This window comes from Mauremys reevesii, linkage group 12 (assembly GCF_016161935.1).
Source record: "Mauremys reevesii isolate NIE-2019 linkage group 12, ASM1616193v1, whole genome shotgun sequence".
NCBI classification, from domain to species: Eukaryota; Metazoa; Chordata; order Testudines; family Geoemydidae; genus Mauremys; species Mauremys reevesii.
In genome coordinates, this window is record NC_052634.1 from 7,940,056 (window position 1) to 7,960,866 (window position 20,811).

General features: G+C 48.4%; 1 protein-coding gene across 8 annotated transcripts in view; it reads left to right on the top strand.

The window, feature by feature from the left end:
- The window catches only part of GRIK4 (glutamate ionotropic receptor kainate type subunit 4), a 303,138-nt gene that overhangs the window by 242,416 nt on the left and 39,911 nt on the right, over positions 1–20,811 (top strand). For all 8 annotated transcript variants that reach the window (XM_039496823.1, XM_039496822.1, XM_039496827.1 and 5 more), the window contains 4 exons: positions 2,846–2,998; positions 4,513–4,617; positions 17,386–17,493; positions 18,664–18,867. In XM_039496823.1, the coding sequence (XP_039352757.1) occupies positions 2,846–2,998; positions 4,513–4,617; positions 17,386–17,493; positions 18,664–18,867 (570 nt within the window). The remainder of the gene's footprint in view (positions 1–2,845; positions 2,999–4,512; positions 4,618–17,385; positions 17,494–18,663; positions 18,868–20,811) is intronic.

Sequence of the window (20,811 nt, forward strand, 5' to 3'; positions counted from 1 at the left end):
GTAGGGCTTGGGGGATGGGTGAGGATCCCCTTAGCAGAAGAAGTCACCCCTGACAGCAAAGCAAACCAAAAAGGGCATGTTTGAAAAGGGAAGTGTAACGCCAGAAATACCAGCAAATTGTCTGAGGCTAAAGAGTAAAATATTCCAATCAATAACGTCAAATGCTTCACTAAGATCTACAAGCCTCTTGCTTAGTAGCTAATCAGAGATCATTAGCTACTCAAAGAGAGGGGAAATGAAAACCCGACCAGAGACAACTGGGGCCAGTTTTCAGAGCTGGGGTAAGAGGATAGAAACTCCCGATGTCAGCGGAGCTGCATCTTCATACAGAATTTGACCTGTCGCTACTGATAAGGACCCTGAGACAGCAAAGCACACGGGTAAGTCCCAGTGAAGTTAAGCATGTGCATATGTGCTTTGCTGAACAGGAGCCAAAGGATGGAGAACTTCTAGTTGCAGTAACAAGCAATGGAGCTAGGAGTGCAAGGAGATGGTTTGAGTCAATAGGGGTGAGGCGGGAGGATAGATTTGCTCCTTTAACAACTCTGGAAAATGCAGCCCTGGAGGGGAATGCCTAAGAGCAGATGTGACTATTTAGGGAGAAAGTTGGAAGACTTATCGCCAAACACAAAGGGATAGGCAGAGAGGGATGGCATCTGATGGTTCAGACGGGGACTGGGAATCAGGATGCCTGGGTTCTATTCCCAACTCTGCCGCAAACGCCTGTGTGTCCGTGGGCAAGTCACTCATCCTCTTCTGTGCCTCAGTTTACTCTTCTGCACAGTGGAGATAACAATACTTATCGACTCGCTAGGCATGGCCCGAAGCTCAGTTAATCCATAGTCGGAAAGTGCTTTGGTCGCAGAGCGGTACCGACAACAGGGTTCATCGCTATTGCAGATGAGATCAATCAGATCCCAAAAGTACGAATCACGCATGATGGTGGCTACTCACGTCGCTGGATGCGCTCCTGGAAAGTGCTCACATACTGTGGTGAGGAGGGTGGTGTCAGAATATACACAGACTAGAATAGGGAGAAAATTCAACATCATATTAGGTGGGGCAATGCCAGAAATACCAGCAAATTGTCTGAGCTCCATCTACCTTGATAGAACAAATGTGAGAGACGTTGAGGGGTGGAAGATGGAAATGGGGGATTACTGGCATTATTAGAGCTGATGGTTAGGGTTTGCTAGCACTAAGCATGGCAGCGTTAGTTTTTCATAGTGTCTGCATGTACATTTCAAAGCCCTGAGTTGCTCATTAACAACCTGATACCAGACCACTGAAGACAGTTGGACTTTCACTGTTGACTTCAGCAGGGGTAGGCTCAAGCCCTAGTGGGTTAAATCTGGCTCACTTTATTCACACAGGTAAGGCGGTGGAAGCCAAAGGGTCTGCTTAACAAGACGTTCCCCCCCTTGGGGTGACTGGGAAGTGAATAAATGTGATCAGGTAGATATAGTTGAACTGTAAATGTCCACATATGGGGGAAGGCTCAACAAGCTAAAGAGCAAATATGTTGTTGGATGCTGCAACGGTAGAGCGGAGACTCTTTGAAGAGGGAGGTAGGAAAAGGGAGCTTTGACAGTAATGAGATGTGGCAACCAAATGCCAGTGCAGTCAGGAAGTGACGATAATTGAAAGTGAAATCCTAGTCATAACAATGAAGGGGAGATAGAAAATGACCGGTTGTTAACTTGATCAAAAACATCGAAACAATCGCGCATGGGGAACGTAACGCTCCGCATGAGACAAGATGGTAAATAGAAGTGATTAGAAGTAAGTGGGTCGAAGAGGGGACAGTCAGCATGGATTCTGAAATCTCCTCTAGCAATAATTCTTTTAGAGGGACGACCGGCAGTAGAAAAGGGGACCAGATAATTATGGTAAAGGGACTAAGAGGCCAGTGTGGGGACTGGAGGACGTAGAAGGGAAGGGAAGCAGATAAGTGGAGAAGGGAGGAAAGCGAGGATGCGAAGGGCAATAAGAAGAAACTACCCGAGATGTGGAGGGTAAGGTAATAAGCATGAGAAGAGGAGGAGGAAGTCCAAGGAATGGACTTGAATCAGGAATGGCAACATGAGTTACGCCTATCACAATGATTGATGTGGAGATGCCAAAAGAATGATGGTTAAAGGAGTCTATGGGCCTGATTCTCCGCTACCCTGCCCTTGTGCAATGACTAAGAACGTAAAGGCCATACTGGGTGAGACCAATGCTCCATCTATCCTGTCTTCTGATAGCAGCCAGTGCCAGATGCTTCAGAGAGAATGAACAGAACAGGACATTATCCAGTGATCCATCCCCTGTCGTGCACTCTCAGCTTCTGGCAGTCGGAGGTTTAGGGACACCGAGAGCATAGAGTTGCCTCCCTGACCATCTTGGCTAATAGCCATTGATGGACCTATCCTCCATGAACTTACCTAGTTCTGTGCCAAATCAGAAGGGTAGCATTTTATGCTCGCTTTGCACAAGCATGAGTAACTGCCCAAGGCACAGGGCACTGGGCAATCTTGTCTAGCTCCTTCTCACTAACCCCAGCTCAGACTGTGAATGGGATGTGAGGCAAGGTTAGCTCAAGGCATGACAGAGATGGTAGGGTAACTGTAGCTCCATGGTGTTGAATGGAGTCACTGGAGGGTGTGTGAGCAGATGTAAGCTTCTACACTGGTGTACTGTATGGGTGTGTAGATTTATTTTACAATGTGTGTGTAATTGTGTGCACACGTATGGCAGAAACATTGGAGTTGTTCCTTCAGTAAGTGCAAGTTGGGTCTTGTTCAATTTTCCAACCTTTGGTGCTGCTCCTCTGAGCTCCCACCTCTCTCTCTTCTGTCCACAGCTCTCCTCTGCCTTATTGTTTGATGCCGTTTATGCCGTGGTGACAGCGGTGCAGGAGCTAAACCGGAGCCAGGAGATTGGTGTGAAACCGCTGTCCTGTGGATCCGCACAGATCTGGCAACATGGTACCAGCTTGATGAACTACCTGAGAATGGTGAGAAGTGACTGAAGTTTGCTGATTTATCTGTATCCACCCCCTAACTGCCAGGAGCAAAAGTCATGCGCACATGAACGTGTGTGAGATGATGCCCCTGCAGTCAAAGCACAGGATACCAACCTGTTTGAAGGTAGCGCTGCGAATGAAGGAGAAAGCCATGAGAGAAATGTTTGTAGCCGGCCTAGGAACTACGTGAAAGTCACCAACTTTCAGGCTTTGTTGCAAACACAGAGATCAGCAAGCTTTGTGAATGTTCCCTAGGACCCAGTTTCAAGTGAACTTGAGCTGATTTATGGTCCCACCTTGCAACCAGGAGAAGCTCAGATATTGTGAGGTTTCAGAGTGGTAGCCGTGTTAGTCTGTATCAGCAAAAACAACAAGGAGACCTTGTGGCACCTTAGCGACTAACAAATTTATTTGGGCATAAGCTTTCGTGGGCTAAAACTCATCTGATGAAGCTTATGCCCAAATAAATTTGTTAGTCTCTCAGATATTGTAGATGAGTTTCTCCTGCTGGGGTGGATGAGTTGGACTTTTTTGAACGTAGGGTGTTGTGAACTCATATAGATCAAAAGTAACTATGGGTCAAAACAGAACCCCAGGTCTGAACCCCTCAGATTCCTCGAGAGTTTCAAGTTGAAGTCCCAGAAGTGAACATGACGTGTGTTTTTTGGTTCCAGTTTGAACATTTTTTTTCTGGTTCTGCTTTGGATGCAACTAAAATCTCATGAGAACAGCTATTCTCATGAGATTTCATCCCAAGATGGTAGAAGACTCACTGATGTGGCTTTGGTCTCAACATCTGACCCCTTCCCCCCACACACACCTTAACCTACTCCTGATTTAAACACCACCTCATTGCCCCATCCCTAATCAAATGTTCACACAAACGCCCGCAACCCCAAAATGACAGAGTTTCTCCTAAATCTTCTATCATTAATTTAGTCTCAATGCTGACAAGGTGCTTGAGCAGCACTCAGCAGCATTTAAATCTGCTGTGTGGGATTTGACTCTCGTCACGAGACTCTTTGCAATGTCACCCCCTGTTAACACAAGCTTCGTGCAGTGCAATGGCATGGCACGGTTTGCCACAGAATCCCCAGCCGCCTATTTCAATGTGACACTTCTGCAGTTGAGCAATGTGAAGCCTTGGGGCCGTGGAGATGGAATGAGGTTACAGGGGAGGGCAGGCTGGAGTGTGGCTAAAAAGGTAATGAATGGAACCTTCATGAGAAATGGAATTCTGGAAGCCTTGCAACTTACAAGTCTTTGTTTTGTTTGGGGATATTTTTCCCTCTTCCCTGTCTCATTTCTACTCCAGGCAGATTCTGAAAGCAATGAGCATTGTCCCATGGAAATACTGTTTATACTCCCTCCCCGTGAATAGATGTCAGAGCTCCACAGTTCTGTCCTAGCTAACCGGGTGAACAGCAGCCACACGCAGGTTCTGCTCAAGACTGTAAAGGGGAACGATCTCAATTTGGTGCTGTAACTCACTCTCTCTTGGACAGGTAGAATTGGAAGGTCTCACCGGCCACATCGAATTCAACAGCAAAGGTCAACGGTCGAACTATGCCCTGAAAATCCTGCAGTACACACGACATGGCTTCAGACAGGTAAGATTGGCCCTGCAGGCTCTTCCTAGGGTCTGAACCTGCCAGGTGCTGAGTACCTCCTGGGAGGTACTGAGAACCAGTCCCCACCTCCACTCCCCCTAAAGTCAGTGGGAGTGGAGAGTACTCCTTGCCTTGCACAACCTGGCCCTTAGCAAGGAACAACCCCAATGCTGCTTTTAGCTGCAGCTCTCTCATAGTTCATGGCTTGGAAGGAAGTTTACAATGAAACCCTGTGTTTCCCTTTGTTAAGAGACTTCCCCAAGGCATCTCCAAGCATTTTAAATTACCTCCTTAAGGGACCATCTCTGCAGCATGACTAGCGACACCCAGCATCAGCCCCAGTGTGACAGCAGCCCTCTCTTCTAGTGGATAAGATTCAGTGCCTATAAAGCATGTCCTGGGTGTGTACACACTCACACGCCATGTCTACACACAAACTTGCACTGGTTTAAACTAGTGCAAACTGCTTTCAGATTAAGAGTGGTTGATTTCAGTTAATCGTAAACCTATCCCTAAATGATTTGGAGGAAAGTTACATGAGAAAGTTTTAGCAGTTACACAGGTATAGTTATACTGGTTTTACCCATTGTGTAGACTCTCTTATTTTCCTATATGAGTGGCTTTTTTTTTCCAGTTTAAGTTAAACCCATTGTCAAGAGACATCAGCTAAACCAAGAAAAGGCCCTGTTATTAGACCAGGCTGGGAAATGGTTTTCCCATCCTGTGAAAATGTTCAAGATGTCAAAATTTCCCCCCTCCCAAATCAGGATGAAAAATAAAAGTCTCCACAATGTTTGTGAATCAAAAATCTGAACCTTTGTTTAGTTTGGGTCAATGGAAACATGTCGTTTTTGATTGTGGCCATTTTTTATGTATTTAAAACTTTCAAAACGAAAAGTCGATTTGAACTGGATGATGAAAGTCGACTAAATACAATGAATCAAAACGATAACATTGAAACAAAATATTTCAGTGGTTCCGACTGAATCAAAACTTTGGGGGATTTTCCTTTTGTGGGAAATTTTGAAATTTCAGCCTTTCGTTTCAGTTTGGAAAGATTTTTTTCCCCTCCCCCAAATATCAGAATTTCCCGTGGAATAGACATTCTGGTTCCTGACTAGCTGTGATAATCATTGCCTGAAACTGCTCGTCGATCCCTCCCGTACCACCTCCTGTATTGGTGATGGGGGCTAGCTACTGTTCTCCTCTCTGTGTATTGCTCGTACGACCATCCCCTTCTGTTGGGGGACAGTCTGACTTTCATTAGTTTTCAAACCTGGGTGCCTATATAAGCAGCCAGGCTTTCAGAAGTGCTGAGCACTCACAAATCCCACTGGAGTCACTATGAGCTGCAGGAAAGCAGCACCTTCGAAAATCAGGCCACTTCTATTGATGGGCCTCAGTAAGGATTTAGGAGCCTAACTTTAGGCAAGCCATTTCGCCCAGTGAGTCTTTATGGGAACCTGGGCAGGGGTGGCTTAAGAGTGGCCCCATAGAGGAGATGACTCCTACCAACAGCAGGTGAATGCCCCCCCACACACACACTTGGTACCTCCCCATTGGCTGGATTCTCTTGAAGATGGAGGATAACCGGGCAAATGCAGAGCAAAAGGAGTCTTGTTTCAGCCTGAGCAGAGGCTGGTTAGTGCACCAGGAAAGGCTCCCAGCAGACACTGATCAGTGTGTATTGGTGGAGGTACCAGAATCCGAATCACCTGGAGCTTCCTTTTCTTGTTTGCTTGCTTTTCTGCAAGAAGCACTTCATCCTTCCAGCTCATAGTGACTTTTTTTTGATTGAATTAAAGAATTTGTGCCATGCATGAGACATCTGCAGCCTCCACAGTCCCTTAAGTGGTTAGTCCTTGGCATATTAAATGCACCTTATTCTCTCATGCTCTTGCACTGACACTTGGTCTGCCCTTCGTTCACTCTCTTATGATTGCAGCAAAGTGCTCGTTCATCCCCACCTCCTCTACCCTTGTCGTTCAGCTGCCCTCAACTCAACCCTGGTTCGCTGTCTTGTGCTCTCTTGATGGTCACCTGATGCGACTATATCTCCTGCAGAGTTGGCCTTTTGATTGCTACAGCCCTAAGCTGACAGAAGGAGAAACTGGCCAGTGAGATTCCTTCCCCCTCCATGCACGGACACAGAGGGTATGTCTACATAGCAGGTGGGAGGCACGGTTGCAGCATACCTGAGCCCCACCCACACTGCTAGCTCGATGAAAACTAGCTCAGGAATGCCAACACATGCTGTCCCAGTTGCAGCATAGACATTCCCCAAAGGGACTTCACACCAGACCCTTTGGTTGCAGAGTCATTGCAAGATCCAAGGAGCAATGAGTTGCACCAGACTCTGTGCATTTGCTGCACTCAGAGGTGATTAGGGGTATTGGTATATTTCCAGCTTTCAGCAGAGATTCAGTGCTGTGTCTCTGTGGTTCTCTTTATGGACCTCCTGGTTCTGCAGCAGAGCAGGAACCCACCACTCAATTCATTAGTGGTTGAACTAGTTACTCGACCCTTCTCTTTTGCTCGTTTTTGTTCTCCTCCCACATTGGTATTCTTGTTCTAACTTTGGCAGGAAGATAAAATGGGACAGGGTGGAGATGACTTACCTCACCATTGCAAGAACATGGCAATTGCCAGATTGGATCAGACCCATGGTCCAGTTCGCAGAGTACTTTGTTTCCAACAGCCAGTGCCAGATGTGTATAGTGAGCTGCAGGAAACCTTACAACAGTAGATCTCAAAGCACTTTACAAATGAGATATATTATCCCATAATATAGTTGGGGAACCTGAGGCATGACAAGGGGACATGACTACTCGACATCACCCAGCAGGCCAGTGGCAGACCCAGGAATAGAACCTGGTTCTCTGTCCAGTGCCCCAGCCACTGAGACACACTGCCTCTATTTCACACCTATCTATTTTTAATAAATAATAAAGAAGTGCATGTTTATTTAGGAGAGAGCCTGGAGAGGAAAGGGGGATTTCAGCTGAGGTTTGCAAGGAGGTGGAGAGATTCCAGAGGGAGGCTGTGCCACATGGCAAGAGCTTCAGAGGAGAAGGGTCCCACAATGGCAAGATTGTTGAGTGGAGCAGAGAGGAGGACAGTGGTGGAAGCATCCCCAAATTCAGGCGGGATGATGAAGTTGATGGAGCTGAACCTGCTTACACCAGCTTGGAACTTGGCCCAGGCGCTGTAGGACTGGATGAAGCAGCTCCATGGAGGTCATGTTTTCTGGGAGAAAGCAAATCTGATATATGAAGCAGACTAAGGAGCCTCGGAACTGGGGTCTCATCTTTAATATTCCTATCTGGGCAGCTCACTGAGAAGTTACAGATCAGCCCAGTGGAAAGAACCCTTGTCCAGATGTTTGCCAGCTGGAAGTGCCTCATCACAGAACAAAAGCAGCGACATCTTACCTATCTCTGCCTGGGACCCGGCCTCAGGAAAGTTCTTATGTTGCTGCAGCAGCTACTTTTAGCCTTGGCTGGAATGCTGCCTGCCAGTTTCTACCTGACGGCTCTGCTCTGACACTGCCTTCAGCTCCCTCTGAGTGAGCAGGGAAATGGGATGTCACTTCCCACACGGAGAGGTCTCTTACAGCATCAGTGCCCTTTCTAGCCATTTCCCTAGTCCCACTTGTTATGAACAAAAGTGACAGATCCAAACCCGTCCACGCTAATGAGAGTAGCCATTAGGCAGGAGCCGGGGAGAGAAATGGCTTTACAAACTAACATGATTGCTATATTTTTTAATACATTTTAAATGTGAGGGAGAGTTTTGCCATAAATATGCAGATCCTTCTGAATCTGTGTTTTGCTGAGAGCTCTGCAGTGCAGTTTTGATTGCATGAAAATCCCGGCTAGTCTTACGGCTGTGTTCAGCTCCTGGAGAATGACTGACATGATAAAGATTTTGCCATCAGTGGGCAATCTCTTTTAGGGTTTGGAATGGTGATGCTCTTGGTCTCAGGAAATTAGAGAGCTCTGTGGAGTTCGAAAATTCGTCTCTGTCGCCAACAGAAGTTGGTCCAATAAAAGATATCCCCTCACCCACCCTGTCTCTCTTCTAGGGTTTGGAGACTCATTTTCCATGATGCAAAATAACTTTCTGTATGTTGAACAAAGCTGGTAAATGGTCCAGTCACATGGTTCACACACCCAGGGTCTGTCTGCAGATGACAGTGTTTAAACATGCTGCTGCAATACAGTATCAAGGTGTAAAGAGCAGTTCTGCATGCAGAGCAGTGACTGGATAAGAGGCATCCCGGGGTTCCCTGTTTGTGTATCAGTGATGCTAGATCAAGCTTGCTTGGTCTCCAAGTAGCAAAATGCTTTGCCTCGCTTTTCCCTAATGGCCAGTGCTGCAAACGTCCCCCTGGAAGTCATGCTGGGTTCTTCTATCTCACAAACCCTCATCAGAAGAAAGGATTTTGACTTGAATTACTTCTGTTCACTGCCATTGTCTCCTAAGTACACCCATCCAGAAACAGAGATGGTGCCGTGTGACTTACGTGACCAATCCCAACCAAGCAGCATACATGGCATGTCCCAGTGTGGAGAGTCTGATAGCACATCACAAAGCAAACGGGATTCATGAAAGATCTCATCAGAACCTTGAAGAACCAGTGCATTCTTGAAAATCCCAGTCTACTGGGAGCAATAGGTGGAGCCAGAAAAGGGCAACCTTTTCTACAGCAGGTTATGCAGGATAGGCAGCTAAGTAAGTGGCCTGCTTTTCAGAGGTATCCCGCATCTCCCCTTGGAGTTAAGCTTTGCAAACAGCCCACCAGTGAGAGGTGATTAATTACTCCAGGTTATGCTGACAAGGCACGTGGACAATGGAAAGCCCTGCTGATGTCGGCTGCCTGGTCACAGTGTGTGGTGTCCTTAAATAAACCATCCCCTGGTTTGTATTCCAGTGGCCGCATAATTCCTCAGCTGGGCCTCTACCTCTGAGCTGGATGAGGCAGCCCCAACCTGCACCTCTTACCTGGAGGTCAGGCCATTGCCCAGAGGGCATATTAAGGTTAAGCAGGGCCCAGATCCACCCAAGTTACAAGCCCTCCAAGCAGGCTTTTATACGCTGCCTGCCCCATGCTCAGGCTCTCCCTTTCAGGCCCCCAAAACATGTCTTCCTCCCACTCCTCCCAGATGAAACATCCCAGCCCACCAGCCTCACCAATTCTTCTGGACCCCCTCCAACCGTGGAGCCCAGTTCCTGCCCAGCTGGGTACCTCTCACTCAAGTAGGAGGTGCCGGTCCAGGTTTCTGAAATTCAGTGCTGGATCCTGCCCGGTGCTGAGCACACCTTCAGTTCTCAGTGTTTTCAAGTGGGAATCAAGGGCCCTCCAACCCCAGCAGCAGTATAAGGCTTTGAGATTAGAATAGCTCTAGTGAGCTGCTGATTATTCTCCAATTTTCCTCTTCTCAGCCAACCGTGGGAGAAATTCCCATATTATTATATATTGAATAAATAAATGAATAGTTAGAAATCATTTAAGTAAACCCACCACTCAGGAGCAAACACTTGTGTCCTGGAGACAAACTGCTCCCAAGGGTCAAATTAGCTGACTTCTGTCTAGTGTTGTTTGAAGCATCCTTGTTGCCTTTTTAACAGGCTCGTGCTCTCTGCCCATGTCTGTCTCTTGCAGCCACCGGGGCTTCCAGCTCATCAGCTTTGAGAGAAAATTCACCAGAAGTTGAAGCTGATCCAGATTTCAGCCAGCAAACAAATTAGAGACTCTCAGATTTTCAAACTCCTCATTGCTTTTGGGCAAGAGAGCCAGGGCATTAAGTGTTTAACTTTTAATATATTTATGTAATGCACTGAACGCATTTCCGTATTTAGTTTAACTTGTGGAAATATTTCCCCAGCTGTACGAGAGCCCTCTGTTCACGAGATGCCTGATAAGGCAGAAGCTCATTAGTGTGTGTCTGGGATCTGGAGATCTGACAGGGGCTGACTTTGTACATTTCTTTTTGCTTTCTCTCCCTCTCCCACCCTTTAAAAAGCATTGTAGCGTCTCTCTGGGGTTTAGATTAAACCCTGGGGACTGAGATTTGGCACTTTAAAAGGGGGAAGACGGGGTATGTGTTGTAGGTGGCCCCGAGGAGAGGAAGGAAATTTGGATGGGGAATTAATGGCAAGAGTGGGATTAGAATCCACCAATCTTCACAGCCTCACCTCCAGGAGACACCACATTCCCTCCCTGTGTGGACGTGTCCAATTATCCACTTCTGTGCAAAAAGGCTTCCATGCCTTAACATAGAGTGTTGGGGATGGAAGGGAGGGTGCCTAATTGGTATGCTGATGAGATGCAGATGAGCTGACAGATCAGAGACCCTCTGTAATTACCGCCACTTCAACCCATCAACCCCTTTTAGCATATAAATGGCTAAGCAGCTGCCTCAGGACCTGTGCGCCTCCCTACCTACTCCCCGCCCCAGCCTGGTTAGGGTTCTGGGCCTGATCCTGCAAAGGAATGAGTGCCCTTGTCTCCCATGGACTTCCTTATAGTCTGAGGTACTCAGCACCTCATGGGAGGCTCTTAGCAAAGGATTAGGCCCTCAGTGGACAACTCCTGCTGGTTATTGCCCCAGCTAAGGAACGGGTCTGAGGCCCTGGGAATGGGGGTTGTCGCCCTGGCTGGGGAGTGGGGTGGGGGGAGGGAATGTTGCCCTAACTGAGGAGTGGGCAGAGGTTGCCCCAAGGGGAGAGAAGGCAGGGTGGACCCTGGCTAGGAGGTGGGCCGGAATGGCGCCAGGGCTGGTCACATTAGTGGGAAGTGGGCCAGGGAGACCCACAGGTTTGTCACGTGTGACTGTTAGTCATACAGGTTTAATAGGTGACCCTCCACAAGTTACCTGCCAGCCCCTCTGAGCATGCTAGACAGCTCACTGTCCTGCAATCAGGGGTCTTCCAGCCTCCTTTAGAAGCAGCAGGCCTGGCAGATTTGTGCAGCCACTTCCAAGTTTCTGTTCTGCAAGGGATTCTAATCCCCCTCTCTCTTTGGGCTGATACGGAGCCTTTGCCAAGTGCCCAATTATGTCTCTTGCCGGAAATCTCCCCTACCTGTTAGCATCGACAAGGCTCTTCAAATGCAAACTCTCTTTCTCGGGCATGAGAAGGGTGCTTGTTGGGGGGGTGGGGTGATGAATGAACTCAGCAGGATGCTGCTTGCTAATCAGAGCTCAGAGGAAATCCACCTTCATTGCGCTGGAGGTGCCTAGCTGTTTCAAGGCATCCATATTCAGGGCCAGCTTTACCCTGGTCCCTAGTTGCAGGGGTGAAGATGGGGGTCGGGGGAGCTTGTTGCCTCAGGAGATTACAGAATGGTCTCACCAGGCCATCTCTCCCTGGTATCACCTGCTGCTCAGGCCTGCGGGGAGCCGCCGAAAAGGCATGTCATGAAAATCCTTTGTTCCAGTGGTGTTTTGTCACCTTGTGCTTTAAGGGGTTGGGAGGCTCAGGCTCGTTGGTGCCGATCCCTATCAACCAGGGGAGTTTAAGGGATTGAAGGAATGGGAACAGAACACCACGCTCATCTCATGTGAGCCGGTGGCCATTTTCTATGGAGATGATAAATCTGTGTCGGTGTCGCACATTCCGATAACTCCTTTGTGGGATAGCGAAGTCAAGAGACCGTGTCTGCCCAGGGAGGTTAGGGAGGGATGCATTCAAGGCTGCTGTCTTGTTCTTCGCAGGTTCAGCTGCCCTGTCTGGATGCACGTTATTTGTATCACAGTAATGCCCTGAGGCCCTAACAGAGGTCAGGGCCTGAGTATGGTAGGTACTGTACATACACCTGGTAACAGACAGTGCCTGCCCAAGAGAGCTTACAATCTAAATAGGCAAGACAGACAAAGGAAGGGCAATTATCCCTATTTTACAGAGGAGGAAACTAGATTAAGTGACTTGCCTCAGGCCACACAGGGAGTCTGTAGCAGAGCCAGAAGTTGACTCCGGGTCTCCTGAGTCCTTGCCTAATCAGGGTACATCTATACAGCCCATGGCAGTGAGCCTCCCAGACTCAGGCGTGTGGGACTCATTCTATGTAGCTATGTAGACGCTGCAACTCAGGGTGGAGCTGGGGCTCTGAAGCCTAGGGTAGGGGGTGAGCCTCAGAGCCGAGCCCCAGCCTGAGAAGCAACGTCAAAGCCCTTTCCAAACAGTTATTTTTAGCACGGTAGAATGAGACCCGCACACCTGAGTCTGTCGACCTAGGCTGGGAGGCTCGCTGCCACAGTCTATGTAAACATATCCTCAGGGTCTTAATCACAAGGCCATTTTACCCAGTTGTGGATAGGGTATCTAATTGTTTTCTGAGGTGTATTGAAGAGATTTTGTTGGTGGTTCTTTGTGTATATAAAAACCATATATACATGGATATAAAATCATAGATATATGATTAAAATTACCTTGGCATCTGCATTTGAGAGTGAAAAGATCTGAGAATCCTAGTAATCTTCCAGTACATTAAACTTCAGAAACACTGAGCATTGTGGGGAGTCAATTAGTGCCATTACTGTACCATCAAGGGAGTCAGTACCAAGCACAGCACGGAGTGGGAATAACCTTGGCATATCGATGTATTTAGCCTCAGTGCTATGCTACACGAAGGGTCAAATCATCTGTCATGCCAGAGGAAGAGGAGGCAGTCAATTACAGTATGCCAGCAGGGAAGGGAAGAATCTGACAACAGCAAGAGTTGTTAAAATTAAAGATAATCTGTCACTAATCTCCAGTTATCAGATCTGACAAAATAACGCATTACTGAGAACTGATCGCTATCTGAGAGAAGCAAGAGGGGAGGGAATGTTGTCTGGTCGTTAGAGCAGGTGACTGGGGCCTTGTGCTAGCCTTGTGCTAAAGTCCAGTGTAGCTAAAATCCATCCTGTTACGCCAGTGAAGCCCGAGTTTAAGGGCTTGATCCTGCATCTATAGAAGTGAATGACAAAACTCCCATGGACTTCAATGCAGTGTCTGCCCCAGACTGATTATTGAACTCAGCCAAAGCACAATGAAAGCCGTTTCAGTGCATCTATATTAGGGGGTGGCACAGATGTAACTAGATTGATTTTGAGTTAAATCGAGGCTGATTTTCTAATAGAGGTCAACAAGGTCTAGATCAGGGGGTGGGCAAACTTTTTGGGCCGAGGGCCACATCTGGAAATAGAAATAATATGGTGGGCCATGAATGCTCACAAAATTGAGGTTGGGATGCAGGAGGGGGTGAGGGCTCTGGTTAGGGGTGTGCGCACCAGGGTGTGGCCAGAAATGAGGAGTTCAGGGTGTGGGAGGGGGCTCTGAGCTGGGGCGTGGGGGTGAGGGTGCCAGCGGGGGGGGAGGGGGGTGCAGGCTCCGGGGTGGGACTGGGGATGAGTTTGGTATGCAGGAGGGTGCTCTGGGCTGGGATCGAGGGGTTGGAGGGCTGGGGCAGGTGGTTGGTTCACAGGGGGAGGTTCAGGGGTGAAGGCTTCAAGTGGCACTTACTTCAAGCGGCTCCCAGAAGCAGCAGCATGTCCCTTCTCCGGCTCCTATGTGGAGGCGTGGCCCAGGCAGTTCCCTGCCAATGAGAGCTGTGGGGGCGGCACTTGGGGTAGGGGCAGTGTGCAGAGCGGAGCTCCCTGGCTGCCCCTTCATGTAGGAGCCGGAGTGGGGCCATGTCACTGTTTCCGGGAGCCACGTGCAGCAGCCCCCAACCTTGCTCCCCGGCTGGAGCACCAGAGTGGGGCAAGCCCCAGACCCTGCTCCCCAGAGGCAACTCAAGGGCCGGATTAAAATGGCTGGCAGGCCAGATCCAGCCCGTGGGCTGTAGTTTGCCCACCCCTGGTCTAGATGCCAAGGACTTCTGGATTCTATTCCCAGCTTGTGCTCTGTGACCTGCTGCCAATCACTGTGCCTTGGTCTCCCTGTCTATCAGGTGAGGCTAATGGCCCTTCCTGGCCTCATGGAGGGGCTGTGAGCTTTGATGAGTTAATGGGTACGGCGCACATTGAAATCCTGGTGTGACAAGTGCTTTTCCCGGAGCAGCATGAATGTTGTGAAAGGTGCCAGATTGACAGCCCTGGAGCCTGAACTTTTCCCATGCTATCTGCAGAGCAGATCCAGCATGAGCTACCACACGCTACCATGTGGTTCCTCTATTCACTCTCCAACCTAGACGTGCCACCTCTAGGGAGCAGAGGGGAAATGCCTTACGTATGGCCCTGATGTGGGGTGTACCAAGCGCTTGCTGCCCATTGCCTTGGCACACCCTGCCCTAAGAAGGTGTCTTACTGGAAGAGAAGAGCAGTGAGTTTGGACCACCAAGGCTGCCTAGAGAGACATCGCAGGCAGAACCAGCAAGAGTTGCACCTAGAAGGGCAGGGAGCAAGCAGAGGCTAATCAGGACCTAACAGGCCAAATAAAAAGGCTGGTTGCTTCTACCAGGAGCCAGTTCTAGGTGAAGCCAGGACAGGGAAGAGTGGCTTGCCCTGCCCTAACCTGGCTTGGTCAGAGGCCTAACCTCGACGGCACTGGCCATGGGTCTCCAGGAAGGACAATTGGATATTTTTTGGACTTTAACACTCAGGTGGCTATTCAGCATTAATTTGTTTTTCTGCAAATCTGCTCTGCGAGCCCTTTGACAGCCCAGTCAGTCCCTTGCCCCTGTGCAGAGACTACAGACCAAGTCGCCCTGGTTTTCAGTATTTCCAAGCGTTTCTTCCTCACTGCCCCATTGCCACGTACGACTTGTGCCTCCTTATGATGTGGGGATGGGAGGCGGACGCAACAAACGTGCTTTAGGGGACACCACCTTGCGGTCAGTAAGGAAGTGTTGCTGTTATTCCAGATTGCATTTGGATTATGAAAATGAGTTGAGAAATGACTCTGGATACACACTGGTTATCAGACATGAGTCATGCCGGCGGAAAAGTACTGCCAAGAAAAGCCACTGACCTCGCAGGGCCAGTTCCTCAGCTGGGGTAAATCAGTGTCACTCGGTTAATTTCAACAATTTACAAGCAGTTCAGGATCAAGCCTGTAATTAGAGCTAGTCGGGAATGTTTCGATGAAACGTTGTATGTCAGAAAAAGCAGAATCATTGAAACCAAAACTTTTGTGGACGCTTCCAGTGAACTCAGGGTCAACTCTTGCTCTGCCTGATTCAGAGCCGGGGCCTGAATCTGGGTGTCTCACATCCCCAGTGAGTGCCCTCACCACGGGGGGTCGGTCTGTAAGCAAGTCTCCGTCTCATTCTGATGCATAACAAAAACAAATTTTGAATCCTCCATTTTTTTTGCTACCTGGAATTCCTGTTTTCCAGCCAGTTCTACCTATAACCTACGTTACCTTCCTCCATCTCTCTCTCTCTCTAACATAATTAGATTACACTTGGCACAAAGGGAAGTGGATTTATTCCTACCACCCTGCCAAGCAGTGTCCGAGTCTGCTTGGGTCAGTACTAGGGCATCATGGAACAGAGGACCTTTGCTACAAAGAGTTGCTTGCAGGCACCCCAAACATTCTGGGGTCGTCACCTAGCTATTAGGGCAGCAGTACAAGACAACTCGCCTCAGCAAGGTCAAGGGATTTACTCCACAGTCAGCTTTGCAACATGCCAAGGGCTGGGATCTTATAAGGCGCAGAGAGGCTTCCCAGTGGGAAAGAGACTCTGCCAAGGGTGAAATGGATGAGACCTGCTGCCTGTTACAGGACCTTGTTGTGGTATTCTCCTGGACATGCATGTCATAGCGTCAGGTAGGATTTATGTCTCTCTTCCATGGTGTTGGACAGGAAATTGGTTTTAATGCAATAACACTGAGGTTTGGATAGGGTGGCCTAGACTCTGTGTAGAATTGTTGGGGTTGATTGGCCTAAGTGCTGTTAATTAATCTTCAGGTGGCAGCGTGGGTGGGGTTTGGGGAGATTAGTCACAGTGCAGTGCTGCTGAGGCTGTGGCTTAGTTTCTAAGCACGTTGTTAAGGTGACACCACATGGCAGGGTTACAAGACGTTCGTGTCAGCACTGGACTGGTTGAGTCTGATATTAGGTAATGGAGGCCAGGAGGCTGCGACACTACTTCCTGTAGGGCTTATCCTCCAAGGATCTCAGAGTACTTGACCATGACTTCAGCCTATTGGCACCCTTTGAGGTCAGTCATGTATTGTGATCCCCTTCAGATGGGTAGCTGGGCGGAAAAGTCACTCGCCCAAGGCTGCCTGGTGAATCAGCGTCAGAACCAGGAATGGTACAATCCTGGTGAGGAGAAAGCACTGTGGTTTCTATGAGGATGAATCACAGATGGGGGTATAGCATTGATCCCACCTAGCTACCTTGGGCTAAAGCCACAGGGCCTTGTCTCCACTGGGATTTTACAGTGGGATAGCTCAGGTGCGTAGTTACCTTGTGTTAAAAACACACCAGTGAAGACAAAGCTTTAGTCCTGGTACATCAAATAGCAGTAAGCACCCCACCGCCCTCCTGTGCACCTCTCCGAATCAGGCGCCTGGCTGTTGTCACAGTATAGATGCCTGGATCAACCGCTAGCAATGTGAACCTGGGTGGTTCTTAGCACTGTGGCGTGTGCCAAGGCTGCCTACCAGCGGGATAATTTCTCTGCCATAATGTTGGTGGGGTGCACTGTAAAGGTAATGGAGCGTTAATAAATATCTTTCACAGGGCTGGCCTGATTGTTGTCAGTCCCAGGAGCCATATGGCGGGCGCGTATGGTACTTTGCACGGTAAATTTCATTATTCTGCTCTTTACAGATTGGCCACTGGCACATTTCTGAAGGACTTACCATGGACAACAGAATCTTCTCCTCCAACATATCGGATAGTCTCTTCAACACCACTCTCATCGTCACCACCATCCTGGTAAGTGAGGGGGTCACCGGCAGTTCCCGTTAGCTCTTCTCCAGCCCGGTGTCTAGGGATGTCAGTCTCAATCAGCCAGGATATTATTCCCTTCTTCCAGCCCGCCTCTGCCCCCTGCATTCAGCGCTGCACGCTGATTTCATAAAGAACAGACGATCAAATCTCTAATTACAGCACTGAGGACAATTTATGACAGTGTAATTAAACTCAAGTTGATGTTTCATATGGAAATGATATTTGATGAGTTCAGAAGCAGCTGGGGAGAGGGCTGTGATGGGGATGAGTTGCAATTTTAAATTCATCTCCGAGTGATGTTCTTGTTCCGGATACAGCTGTTAGGTGGGGCGGGAGAATTGTCCCTTCTCTCTATAAAAATTACTAAAAATGAGTGAGATGAAGATAATTGTAATAGACTGGGACTGTGAGGGTGCAGTCACCACCATCCTCACCTTACCAAGTCCTTGTGCTGCTTGCCCCCCATCTTGCTGAGAGTCCACTACCCCCCTGAGGTTTTACCAGTGCCCCTGCTGCTAACACATACACACCCGTGACACACGCTGGGAGCCAGTTCTCTGAGTCCAGATGAGCTCTGCTTGAATCAAGACCCAAACTGCAGCAGACGTGTCCTTATACTGTCTTTCCCTCCCTAACTCTCCAGCCACCAAGCCTGTGACTATGGAAGCCAGTTTGACACACACACACACACACACACACCCCAGCACAATTTAGAGCAGCCTTGGGGCTGCTCTAAATTATTTCCAGCTTATTCAAGATTGCTGGAACTGTGGCCATGCCCTAGAATGCCCTCTACACCTTGGTAGATCAGACACGTCCAGAGAATTCCAGCAACACAGGAAGGACCAGGAGCAAGTGTCACAGAACTGCGTATACTTTCTTTACACCACCTAAGGATTTTCCTAGGCAAGCAGAATCCACAGCTGGTACTTGAAGCCAGCTTTTGGTCCCCTCTTGCACCCCATCCCACAAGGAGGTCAAAGGGACAGAGAAGGACTGAAGATCTGGCCAGTATCTTTTGCCAGAGCTCCTGCCTCCCGTGGCACTCCCCAGTGAGCCCCCTTCCTCAGCCCCGCTTACTGATTCATGCTAAATGCAGCACTGTTGTGATCCCATGGCTAAGATGGGAATGACAGCTGCCCAGTTTCGATGCAGGAAAACCCTTATTTAATGCTGAAGGAGAACCACCAGGCGCTGGAGGGGAACGACCGCTATGAAGGCTTCTGCGTGGACATGTTGAAGGAGCTGGCGGAGATCCTGCACTTCAACTACAAGATCCGCCTGGTTGGTGACGGGGTGTATGGTGTGCCCGAGGCGAACGGCACCTGGACAGGCATGGTTGGAGAGCTCATTGCTCGGGTGAGTGAGACAGCCTTTATAAGAGTTAAATAACTCAACAACAAAAGGCTTCAGTACTTATAAGGGATCATAAGAGGATGATGATGATGATTGTGGTTTTATTCAGTAAATGAGAATCTGACATGAAGATCTGCATTAAAAGGGTTTTTTTCATAATTGTAAATGCATTTTAACTCACTGCGACAGTGTTCCTAGTGGTAAGAGCAGAAACCAGGCCTGATGGATCTTCCTTGCCTTTGCTGCGTTCAGGAATGTGATGTAGTGGTTGGAGTAGGGGCCTGGGAGTCCTGAGTAGAGCTGGTTGGAAAATCATTCCACCCCCACATGGAAAATTGCAATTTTTCATTAAAAAGAAAAGCACATTTTGGCAAAAAAAAACCCCCACAAATTTAGGATTTTCAGACAAAGTTTTTGATGGAAATAACAGTTTCTGCAAAAAAAAGCAGACACTTTCTGCAAAAAGTTTTGTTTAGCTAACAATCAAAGTTCTCATAGAAAAACAGTTTCAGCAAAAACTTTTCAATGAGCCCCACGCTTTGGACCCAGCCTGGGCTCGTGGGGTGAGGGGAGGGATGTTATCTGGTGTTTGGAGCAGGAGGCTAGAAGTCAGGATTCAGGGTCTAGTTAGAAAGGGGCCTGGGAGTCATGACTGCTGGGTTCTGTTCCTAGCTGTGGCCGGGAATGTTGTCCTGTGGGTGGAGCAGGAAACCTGAGGTCTCCGCTGGGTTCTGTTTCTGGATTTGCCAGTAACTCTGCATGTGTGAGCGTGGGCAGTCTGTGTCACCTCTCCATCCTTCAGTTTCCCCCCCCACCACTAGCAAAACGGGATAATTATCCTTTCTTCGGGACCCTGAGGCTTAAATAAATATGGTTTGGAAAAGGCTTTGAGGTCCTTGGTAAAACCAGGGACATAAGAGCAAATGATTAAGAGTGGTATTATCGAAAACTGTATTGGTTTGCTCGCTCACTTGGTGTTATAGGGGTGCTTGTGAGAACTGGAGTGCAGAACTCAGCTGTGGAAATCACCATAGCTCCATTAAAATCAGTCTAAGGTAGTTATCTGGCCCCTGTCACTGTAGTAATTGAGTGCCTCACAATCCTTAGGGTTTGTCCACACGAACATTTAGCTTGCAGCAAGCTGGCTTCGTTAGCCCTCTTTAATCTACTCCTGTTTCAAAGTGGCGGAGATCAAAGCACACTAACCAGCTGTTAGCACGTGTCAGCAAGGTGCATGCAGCAAGTTAGTGTGTGGCAGACTAGATTCCCGCCCCAGTTTGCCGCAAACTAAATGGTCTTGTAGACAAGCCCTCAATGTATTTATCCTCTCAACACCCTTGTCCCTGTGAAGTAGGGGAAGTACCATTATTCTGAGGCACAGAGTTTTTAAATGATTTGCCCAGGAAGTCTGTGCCAAAGCAGTTCTTTCAAGCTAGCATCCTAACTCCTAAACCATCCATCTTCCCCATGGAGATATGGAAACTGACCCCAGCTGCGATTCTGGCCTCTTCTTTATTTTTTTTTATTTCTGTCTGATTGTTTGCAAATCCTCTGGGCTGTTGGCAGAGATTTTATCCATCTCTAGCGATATATAAAACAGCGCTGCGACATTTCTTTTGGAAGGTGCGGAGGAAAGCACACACAGCAGTGTGTGATCTCTGTAAACAAAGGGAAGAAAGAAACACGCCCGTGACATTTTTGGCCTACTAACCTTGACGGCGCCTCTCTGTTAAATGCTAACTGCTGATTTTTGGGGACGTAAGTGTTTGAACCACCTCCGCACAGAAACAAAGTATTTATAACTCATTTAACTCTAGTTCAGGAGGGCTTTTGTTCCTGTGCCAAGAGAATCGAGCTGAAGAAAACAGAATAAAGAGAAATGCATGCTAGGCCTTGCTCTTTTTAGGCCAGAGGCCAGTGGAATCTTTCAGTTGCCTTCAGTGGGCT